The 12,055-nt window shown below is 38.1% G+C and overlaps 1 protein-coding gene across 1 annotated transcript in view; it reads left to right on the forward strand.

Moving 5' to 3' along the window:
• Positions 1-787: 787 nt before the first annotated feature.
• tara (SERTA domain-containing protein 2 taranis) overlaps positions 788-12,055 on the forward strand; it is a 36,065-nt gene continuing 24,797 nt past the window's right edge. The window contains 1 exon segment of the mRNA XM_089170481.1: positions 788-1,504. Coding sequence (XP_089026607.1) covers positions 1,484-1,504 — 21 coding nt within the window. The 5' untranslated portion in view covers positions 788-1,483.

Consider the following 12,055-nt stretch of genomic DNA (forward strand, 5'->3'; position numbering starts at 1 on the left):
AAAGCTCGAGCAGGAAAACACCGTCGATCAGCTGAAAACAATGCAAAAGGGAAAGGATATTTTTGTATTCCAAAAGAATCTTTTTCCTTCTTTTTTTTTTCCTTTGATGAAACTGTATGCACGTAAGTCGTCCCACTCGCATCAGGATTTACAACGGGAACATCCTTTAGACGATATAATGAGAGTTATCTCCTATCCTCGGAGGCACGGAGTCTCGAAGCAATCATTAGAATTTTACAACCTCGATCGATGATAACGGGAGCCCTTTCCGTAGACGTTTCATTCACAAAGAACGTTGATCGATCACGCGGGAGGAGATAATACTTTGTATATGTACGCGCGCACGTGTCTACCTATCGTTTAAAAAGTACTCCCAGAGAGAAAGAGAGAGACAGACAGAGAGATAACAAGAGAGAGAGAAAGAGACAGAGATCTTCGGTGAAAATTTAACGACGATAAGAGAAAAGTAAATAAAATACATGATAAATGATTACGTGTTTTGTCGGAAAAGAGAAGAAAGATTTGGGATTAAAGAATGTTGAGTGATCTCTCTTGTAGATCAGGATCTTGAGAAATACAAGGTAAAATAAAAGAAAAAATATTAGATTCGTATAATACTTGTAGAGAGAAGAGTAAATAGATCGAAGAATATATGCAGGGTACGGTATAAGGATAGATACGGTACTGCTCGGCGTAGCGAAGTGCAGGTGGGCCGAGCATCTACGGAAATGAACGAAGTCCTACTCGGGGGAAAACCGAGCGGCGGCACTCGGCCGAGAACTGTTTTGCCAGAGTACCTCAGTAATGCTTTGCATGGCCAGCTAGCCGCAACTCGGCAGTCGTGTAGCTGAGAGTCGCGACGTATATTTATCGTTTAACTCGGTGTGGACATCGTGTTGTGTGATATGTATTATTATTATTATTATTATTATTATTATTATTATTATATTACGAGATGAGGACGAAGAGAGTTGGTGACGAATAAAGGAGAAATTAAAGGACCGTATATAATATTATTGATGGTTGAACGGTGAATTAAAATACACTGTGTTTCAACGATACAGAGAGATATATTTTTCGGGCGTGGATCCAATCATTTTCTTCTTCTTGAACGGAGTTTCGAACGACTAGGACAACAACAGACAAATAGAACTTCGAACTCAAATATTGTGTTTTCACGTTGATGAGACAAATAAAAAGAAATTATTGAAGTTATCAAATATAGTCGTGAGTTTAAAGAAAGACAGTGGGACACATCTGTGCTTGTAACGTGTGATAAATGTAAGGATTGATAACTTTAAAAAAAGAAGAAGAAGCCGGATCAGTGGACGGACGGCAGCGACTACGCTCGCTGCGGCCCTGGTGGAATCTCGATTCCACCCCAAACGTGTTTCCTCACTTGAGAACCGAGCTACCATCGAGACTAACTGTGTATGGTGCACGAGCGAATCAAGATGCTGTCGTCGGTGCCAGCGAAATAATAATGTGGTGCGACGTTGGTCAGGTGAGTGTCGTGCAAGATCCTGTTCGTTGGTTGGATGATTGAATGATTGCTTGCTTGGTTTCCTCGGATTCTTACACTTTATTCTCATCATTGTCATTGTCAATCGTAACCAGCAACCATGGTCTACGTTCCTACAATATTCTTCTTTCTTTCTCTGTGATATTTATCGAGTCGTTAGACAAACGGGAGAAAAAACAGCGAAAGAGAGGGAGAGAGAGAGAGAGAGAGAGAGATAGGAACTGCGACCGTCGCTGGTCGATCGGCCGACGGCGAGACGAAACGAACTTCCTTCGTATATTCTCGCCGTCGTATTTCTACACAATATTTCTCAACTTACTTTTCCATCGTTTTCCACATTTTAATGTCTCACATTATAAATCTATCGTCGCATTTTATTAAGAAATATATTTAAGTAAATTCAATTGAGAAAAAAAATAACCACCACGCAATATTCGATCACGAAATTTCGATTCTAACGGTTCTCGGTATAACTGAGAAAATACCCTTTCTCTTATATCTCGTATAAAAGATACAAAACACAAAATATTTATTTAACCCAATTTCCTAAACCTAAAAAGAAAGAAAGGAAGGAATAAAAAATCCTCGTAGAAAGACAGAGTAGAAAAGTAAAATAAAGGAATAAGGATTCAGGTAGATTAGATTGGTAAGAACGGAGAGCGCGTAAACAGATCGAGTAGTACGTGTGTCAGATTTGACGCGTGGTAACCTCGTGTTCGGTAGTTTGAATTCGAAGCGATCCCGCGTTTCCTTGGCCTGGGGCTGTGGGGGTGGTGGCGCGGAGGGTAGGAGAGTTGGATCAGAGAGGTGTAGTACGAAGAGGAGGAGTTCGATGGAGGTGGTGGAGTAAGGGGAGGGGGAGGTGGTAGAGAACGGCACAGCGACGATGACGGCGGCACCGATGATAACGTATAAAAAGAGAGGGGAATAGCAAAAAGAGAGAGAGAAAAAGAGAAAAAAAATCGTGTGTAAGATATATGTGTGTGCGGGGTTTCTCTGTAAGTTGCGCTCGCGCGTTCAACTAGAAGGATGTATTTGTGAGGGGTGGTGAGGGGAATGCGCTGTGAGGTGACTATGGCAGCGACGCTGGGTCGTGGGTCGCCGTTTGCCCGCTAGGTGGGGGTAAAGTAGCGGCGCGTGAAAGAGAAAGAGAGAGAGAGATAGCTGGAGGCTGGCTCCTCTTCTTCTTCTTCTTCTTCTTGTTCTTCTTTTTCTTCTTCTTCTTCCTCTTCTTCTCTGCTTCTTCTTATTCTTATTCTTCTTATCTTCTTCTTTTTCTTCTTCTTCTTCTTTACTTGGCCACCGGCGCCGTAAAGAAAACGCTCGCTCGACTCTCTTCGAGTTCTGCTGGTTCTGCTGGTGTAGTGTTGGTTGATGGTAAAGAGGAGGTGATATGGTACCAGTGGAGGTGGCCAAAGGAGGTGGGCACACGTTTATGACCAACCACCGAGGGGGCATCGTAGTCATGGTTACTACGACGACAACAACTCGAATCCTCTCTCTCTCTCTCTCTGTCTCTTTTTCTTTCTCTCTTATTTTTCTTTTTTTATTTCTTTCTTTTTATCTTGATCCTTATCTTTCTCTATTTCTTCTTATCTCGCAAGGATGTTTTTTTTTTTTTTTAGAAAATTGTATACACATTTTTGTTTAATATGCTACTCGGTTTTGTTCTTTCAACTCTCTCTCACACTTTCGATCGAATGACTAGTTTTTGCATATATTTCATATTGTTTTCGTATATTTCTTCTTTCTCTGATAATAATATATTCAATAGTATATTTTAAAAGGATTGCTATGAAGTTATAAGAATGTCAAGATGAAATATTCTAAAGATGTTAAATTTTTTCCGTCGTGTTTAGCTATTGGAAACAGAACATACATAACATGAAAAAAACTAAGTTCGATACTAACTTATTTCGTTTTTTCATTTATTTTCAACGATTCAGAGACAACGTTTTTTTTTCGTCGTCATTCTTCTTCAGATTTGAATGAATTATTATAATAAAAATAATTCTTTTTTATCTAATAGAGACAAAGAAAAAAGAAAATGTTATTCACCAGTAACTATTTCTATTGGTTCTCATTGATTATCAAAATTATGTTCCTTTGAAGAATACTCATGTTCTTGCTTCGAAAGTATCAAATAGTAGGGAAAGACAGGACGAAATTGATGAAAGTTTCGAAGGATTTATCTGGGTATAGTGATTCGATCATTGCACAAGAGAGAGAAGTTCCAACAAACTAATACTGCATCCTCTGTTGATCGGAATTGCTCGACGATGGTTCACGAATTACTCGTAGAAATTCGACGTGAAGTAAGTTGTTCGTTTCTAATAGTACTGGTATTAAGACTAGCAGTACTAGTAATTCGACAATTTCCTCAACGAGATGCATTGCATTCTTATTATCTTGATTTTAGATATTTCAAAATTGTTTATTTTGAATAAAAGAAACGAATTTAGATATTATTGATTAGAAAATCAAATATTTTCCTATCGTAATTCGTTAAAGCGTTTTATTTTTCAACTTTCCGACGGCACATATTCAGAAATGTTAACAGTTTAATATAATTTACTATACATTTAATTGTACGTATTTTGTTAATAATAAATACTGAACTAATTGTAAGTCAAAAAATACTTCAAATTTATTTGATGATTTATTTTATAATATAAATCATTTTATTGTTTGTTTCTTAGAAACTTCATTACGTGATGTAATAAAAATAATTGTCATATAAAATAAATCTTAAAACAAATGTTTGCAATTTTTATGACTAACAAAATTGACTCGCATGAAACTTAACAGAAAAACTATCGAAGATAGTTTCCTCTTCAATAATTTTAAGAAAGAAGAAAAATATTATCGATAAATACATAGAACCAAAAAAAAGCGAGAAGTAAGTACCCTCATTGGATGAGATAGATCTCGAAAATGTAACCTACTATAAACGAGTAGTTCTATATATTTACATAGGTTCTCGAGTGACACAAGTACTTCATCGTTTTGTAGTACGCTCATTGATACACATATGACGCATATGCACACGCTTAAAATATAAAATCTACTATCGTACGTACGGCGCATTTTCAAGAGATAATCGTAAAAATGTATACGTTTAAAAGCAAGCTTTGAACATGTCGATAAACATAATTACAAAGGAATGTTTAAAGGTTAACGTTTCAAATATTGTTTTTCTTCAAACGTAAACAAATAAACGAGAAATAAAAAACGGATAAGAAAAGGTTATTGAACAAACGTGAATAGAAAAATAATTGGGAGAGCAAGCACTTTATTTTAAAATGTGTAAATAATATCGGTGTTTTATAAGTGATTTGGAAACCGTGTTTAAAACGGGTAGGGAGATGTGTGTCCGTAGAGTTATCGGACGGTATGCGCTGATCTGTCAATAGGCTTCTCCCATTCATAAATTCGGTGCGGGTAGTGCGGCCGCATAGTTTCACCGCGAAAAGCACGTGGCGGCGCCTCGGCCTGTTGGAAAGGCCGCTTCTGTCTCTCTCTATCTCTGTCTCATTCTGTTAAACTCCTTCCCCTGTGTCTGTGTCCTCTTGCACGAACCCCTTCGTCCATCCCTCCCTTCTCCATCGTTGATTCGTCCCGCAAGTTGCGTTCCATTGTAACCACTGATAATGACTAACATCTATATTTCTCTTTCTATTTCTCTCAACGATTAGTGTATACACTAATCGCATATGATTTATACTCTATTAATATTTAATACTGTGTCCCTTTTTCTTCTTGCATGAGCGCTCATTTTTCTAACCTATCTTCTCTCACTGTCGTTTAAATTATGCTTTTAACTGCAACTATACTGAAAATGATGAACTTTTATCTTTAACTGATTCCTATGTCTCTATTTCTCTCTTGCATGAACATTTTTGTCCACCCGATGCGACTTGCGTTTCACTCCAAGCAGGGAAAATGATCAGCTTCTATCTATCAATCTTGATTTATAAGTTTTATCTCTATCTTTCTCTTTGTATTAGTGTGTACAAGTAACGTATAATTGGCACATAAGATTTATCGGTGGAACCACTAGCAGCGGGGCACTTCTCCGTTGATGCGTAAAACCTAAGAGTGGAATCAAAGCACTTCGTTAGTCGTGATAACGGTACGTATGTACGTGTACATATGTGTTAGGTACCTGTAGAAGACATACGCGTAGTCTCTTGGTCGTGTCGTGTCGTGTCGTGTCGTGAAGACAAGAAAAGGCAAGACCACGAGATATCCCGTGGTAACCGTTAGGAATAGCGTAGGTAGCACGCGACACGTGCCTACGCACGCTTTCGGAGTAGAAGAAAGGTGGAGGATATCGATAACACTTAGGCTTCCACACTCTACACTCCTGATGGATTTTTCTAAGAAACTAAAAGGGATAGAGAGAGAAAGAGAGAAAAAGAGAGAGAAATGGTAGACACTTTGCGGTAGGTTAAGGTTAACGCACACACAATGAAAAGGTTGATCATCGATATACCCACATAAACCGCATAACCTTTCTCACCCTAACCATAATATATTTTTCTTCCTGCTTTTAGAGACCCCGCTGTTCTCTTTTAAGCTTCTATTTGGATAGTTTAATTTGTGGGTCTTTGTATTTTGTAAGTTGATCGTTGTCTATTTTCATGATTATTTTATTTATTCTTCATTTTTCTTTTCTCCCCTGTTTATATCCTGTACAACAAAAAAAGAATAATAATACCTGTACCATAACGTTAAGAACTACTTATAGGGCTACTCTTTTTTTTTATGGTACTTGTTATCTGACACGTTCTTCCTAAGAATGACTACAGTAGCAGGTGTATATCAACACCCTAAAGTTTTCTTTCTTTGCGTTTTAAAACCGTAAACCCCCCACTGGTATTTCTTATTCTTATTCTTATGCTTTGACATATTCAAAGACATTGCAATGTCAATGTGGATTCCTTTTTTTTTCCTTTTTCTATTTCCTTTATTTTCTTGTTCTTCTGTGTTGTATTTGGTCTGTCTGAACCACTCTCTTTTTCTCCCTCTCTTTCTTTCTTTCATTCTTAACCCTCTTCGAATTAGTACGTCTCTCCTCAGTCTACCTGTGAAATCGTACCCTCATTTTTCGCTCTTTAAAATCCCCCATTGTTTTCTTCCATGGGTAGGTAGGTACGTGCCAGCCATAAACGAGTAACGACCGAGTAATCTCCATTGACGAGAGTCAAGCACTCCTGCGTGTGTTGTTTCATTGCCACGAGTTAAACTCAAATACACGCACACATATAAACTTCTAACTCGTACATTTCGATTGGATCAACTATCAAGATTATTAAGCCATCAACTTTTTAATATTTCATCGAATTTCAAATTCTTTCATTAGCGTGAAATTAATTTTTCATCGTGTTGAAGAAAAAAATACACTCGTTTATTCATATTTCAAATCAAAGATTCATTCATTACCGTGCAAATAATTTTTAGATTACATTAGACATGAACTATACTCATGCATTTCAATTAAATCAACAACTATCGTATTATGCGATCGCATCTTTCATCTATCAGACCTAATATTCTTTTCCTTATTATCGTGTATATAATTTATTTTCTAATAATGTTTGATCTAAGTAACAATTTATTTTCAACCATGCAACACAATGGTAATCTCTGCTAAAATATTACATATCTATTTATTCCTTCCTAACATAATTTATTATCCCAATTACTATTGACGTAAAAAAAAAAGAAATAACCGGAACCCAGATTATTTCTAATCTTTGTGACAAAAGTAACGAAAGCGCTTTTAGATATCCAACAGGTCTCTAATTATTCCACACAACAAAAAAACACTTTTCCAACATATACATATAAACAAACACACATGTTTGTAAAGGGTTGGCATGCGACGACGTGCGAAACACACGTGGAGGAAGTAACGCGACTGGGTGCATCGTGCTCGTCCTCCTCCACCTTCACCTCCTCCTCTTCTTCCGTTTCTCTCTATCTCTCTTTTTCAACACACACACACACATACATACATACATACATACATACATACATACATACTTTCCACCACCTTTCGCAGTAGGTCGGCGGTATCGGAAAAAAGCATCGCGCTCTCTGCCCCCACGTGGGGACCGTGTAGCATCGTCTACTTGGACGTACTCGCAAATATACTCTAACTGTATACATATACGTGTATGCAGTATATATATACATGAAAGAGAAAGAGAGACAGAGAGAGACACGTCCCCTGAAGAAACGCTCGGACGGATCTTCGAAGATCACGTGCTGCGCATAACTTACATTCCCACCACTCCTTTCGGTAGCACGTGCCTCAGAGTTTCTCTCTCTGTCTCTCTTTCTTGGTCGTCGGTGCGCTTCCCCATTCTCCTGCTTCCTCCCCCTGTCCTTCTATTGACGGGTGTACTTCGCTTAGAGAGAGAAAGATAGAAAGAGAGACAGGTTCGATTCCGCGATTCGATTCGATCGAATGAAACACTGTGTACTCGATCTTAGACAGTTGGTCGCCTTCTGCGACACCACCTTGATCGTTCTCTCTCTCTCTCTCTCTCTTTCTCTTTGGAAACTTTGCTTTGGAACCACTGCATTGCAGAAGGAAGAACCGTATTCGTTCAATTCGCATTCCTATCTATTTTCGGTTATGTCGAGTCTCCCTCGAGATTAAGAATTAATCTATTGTATCTGTTTCGAATCGAAAATTAAAGCGAAAGGGTTAATCCACAGTTTTTTTGTCTTTTCACTTATACATTTTAAATAACAAAAAAAAAAAAGGAGAGAAGAAGAAATGTTAAGAAAAGAATTTATAAGAGGGAGGGAGTAAGGGGGTAAAAAGGAGAGATGAGAGAGAGAACAAGGGATGAAGAATTAGAATTGTAAACAAATCTATAAATCTATTTATATCTGCAGCATTATTAATATCTAATAAAATATACGATTTATATATAATGATATACAGATAGAAAAAGAAAGAAAAAGAGAAAGAAAGATTAGTTGGTTTTAAAGAATCACGCTCAGGTGGCAGCAGTTCTCAGAGTCTCTCTTTTTTTTCTCTCTCTTTTTCTCTTGCTCTCTTTCTTTTTCTAATAGATGAACGCGGGTCGAGGTGGAACACGTAGGAGTCGCATTCTATTCGTGTCCATCTAACTTGTCTCTTCCCTCTCTCTTTTTCTCTTTATCTGTATTTGTATTTTGTTGTTGTCCATCTCTCTCTTTCTCTTTGGAAGAAAATAGCGGTCGGGTACGCGCGCCCGCGCACCAGTGCGAGTCGAGTTGCGAATGCGAATGCGAATGGTATCGCGTATCGAGGCCGCACACACGTAACGCGAGCCTTTGGAGTATTAGGTGGTGGTGGGGGGGAGGGTGCCTATCGGGAGAGTCAGAGCAAGCTTACGCCCGCGTCGCCGGTGTTACGCAATTCACTTGGTCGCCGTCGGCGTCGACGACGGCGTCGGCTCGTTCTCTTCTTTCGGCATCGACGTCGACGTCGTCGTCGTCGTCGTTGTCGTCGTCGTCGCGCCTTCTTCATCCATCCACATACGCCATTGAAATCGAAATCGAAATGGACTGCGACTTCTACTGCGATAACTAAAACAAATCTACTACAATTGATCTATTTACGATATTTTTTCAAAGATTAAACTTTAATATCCATATATGTGTCATTTTTTTGTTTTTTATGTCTTACTATTATCAAGTTTATTATACAATAATTACTACTATTACTACTACTTAATTATACTTAAAATTAAATACTTTTCAAATCAAAGATTTCAATTTAAAAGAAAATCCAAACTTTAAGAGCGCGTTTAATCACGTGAACCACGTTATGTCGACTAGTTTTCTCTATCTTTCTCTCTATTTATCTATCTGTCTATCTATCTATCTCTTTCTAACAACTATTTTTTCGATTTTATTTCCTAGCGAAGCGCGCGACGTTACGTAAGCTCTCCTCGTCCTCCTCTATATTTTTCTCTTTTTCTCTCTCTCTCTATATATATATATATATTACACATACTAGTATCCCACTCGTAAACTTCTGGAGGAAGATAGCAGCAGCAGCATCGTGTCAGCAATATCATTTCTCTTTCTCTCTCTCTTTCTCTCTTTATTTTTTTATTTTTTATACCTGAAAATAACCCGAAAATAATATCCTTACGAATAATTCGTCCATGATTTTTTTCCTTCCCTAACGCGAATAGAAGAGAGGAAAGAAAAGAATAAAATTAGGAAAAGAAAAGAACGCGAGACGACGTGGAAAGAAGACGGGGCGGCATCGATCAACGTTATTTTCAGTGATCGAGGAAAGAAAGAAAATAAATAGAAGGAACAAAAAATGAGAGAGGGAGAGAGAAAGAAAGAGAGAGAGGTAGAAAAATAAAATTAAAAAAAAAAGGAAACAAGAAAAAAGAGGAGCAGAAGAGAAAAGGAAAAAAGGAAGGGAAAAAGGGGAAAAAAGAAGGAGCGTCGCGGCGTAGGAGTCAGTGTCCTTTAAGTAAGTTAGACGCCTGCGCGCGACGCTCTAAGGGGTGGCTGCGTGGGTGGTGCTTGCCGAGGGTTAATAGGACATTGGCGCCACGGTGGCGGCTTCGAGAAGTACGGCCACGTGCGTCCGCTATCGAACGGTCGCCACCCCTCTCTCTTCCTTCTCTTCCCCCTCGTATTCCCCCTTGCCCACCGCTCCTTCTACCACGAACTCTATCGCGAACCACCACGCCCCTAACCCCTTCTCCACAACCTCTATTTCTGCGCTATATTATATATATACATTGTATATAAATTGCATATACATTTAATATATAAACGTATATATGTATATTAAAAGCTGTACCTGTATGTGAATCAACATACATGTATGTATTTATATATGTATATATATATATATATATATATATATATATATATATATATTTACGTATGTTCTAGCTAGGCTAGGTTATATCGTACTAGCCCAACCGAAATATATAAATATATATGTATATGTGTATGGTTCTCTTTTTCTTTTTCGTTCATAACACACGCGTACATATATAAATATGTATATATATATAGTTTTACAGTGTATACCTAATTTGGAACGTATGTATTATTTCAGAATGAGAAAAGAGAGATAAATCGTGCCACGCACTCTCTCGACGCCTTTTATTTAATTTCTTTCCTTTTTTTTTTTTTTACTTCTTTACTTTACTTTACTTCACTTCTCTTCTCTGTACTTTCTTTCCTTTTGTTTTTCCTTTCTTTTTAAATTCTTTTTTTTTTTTTAAACATCGAGTACTTCGATAAGGTTCACGTATGTGCGCATATAGGTGTGTGGTGTGTATACGTTTTCATTGAAATGGGTCATCTCGGCGCAAGGACGCCTTGATCTTACCTCTTCTTCTCTTTCCTACCAACAGAACAGATCGTGCGCGTGTGAAGATAGCTTCTGTCTTTCACACTCACTCATCTCTCTTCTCTCTCTCTCTCTCTCTCTCTCTCTCTCTCTTTCTCTCTACTTGATGGCGAACGTGCTCGCGCGCTCTCCTCAGAGGAATTTTCAAGGTGGACTCTTCGAAGGCAGCAGTATGCGTGCGAGAAACCCGCATCACATCCTCTCAAACCAGTTTCACACGGACTCCAACGAAACCTTCGTTTCTTCGGCATCATCGTGCGATTAGTATCCTTTTACCCCCTTCCTCTTTACATTTCTTCGTTTTTTACTTTTCTTTATTTTCCTTTTCGTTTCATTTCTCTATTTCTTTATCTCCCTTTCTTTATCCCTCTCTCCTTCTTTTTTCTCTTCGCTTGTTTTTTCCTATCCTTATCGACCAACTCTCCTTCGTTTGCATTATTCTTGAACATTCAACGAAGGTAACAACACGAAGGTGAATTTGTCGAGAACATTTCGTCACGCACAACCTGCCCTTATTAGTTTTCTTCTTGATTTTCTTTCAATCGAAAGGGTAGAAAAAAAATGATAAAGATCGATCGATTGATAGTCTTCCTCTTTCGTCATTGCGTAAAAAGAAGGACTCATGATAGGAAACTATTGCCTACCTCGTATCATTTGGCTTTCTTTCTTTCTTTCTTTTTCTTGTTATCCTTCGACTTGATTCTATATATGTATCTATCTTTCCTTCCCGTTCATCTATCTCAGTCGGTAATTTCAAGAAGACGCGTTTTTCAAAGCCCCCTATAACCGACCGAACGTCTCCCAACGGTGGCTTGGCTCCAACGGAAAATCTATATCTCGAGGGATGAGGTGGGGGAGAGTGTTGTAATACTAGTAGTAGTGTAGTAGTAGCAGTAGGTAGTAGTAGTGTAGTATACGGCGCTGGTAGTAACGCCGGCAATTATACCGCTCGATTCAAACATCCCTTTTTCTCCATGTTTTCTATGTTTTTTACCCAACCCTGATGCATGTTTTGTTAAAGTATCTGAGATGTAGAAATTTTGTATTCTCGTCTATTTTAAAAAATAAATAGGTAAGAGCTACTATATTGTAGTAGAAAATAATTTCTTGAAAATAAATAGCCTGCTGGAGTGATCGAG

Source organism: Polistes dominula, unplaced genomic scaffold (genome assembly GCF_049000335.1).
Source record: "Polistes dominula isolate Pdom_NZ unplaced genomic scaffold, Pdom_raw_medaka contig_15, whole genome shotgun sequence".
NCBI classification, from domain to species: domain Eukaryota; kingdom Metazoa; phylum Arthropoda; class Insecta; order Hymenoptera; family Vespidae; genus Polistes; species Polistes dominula.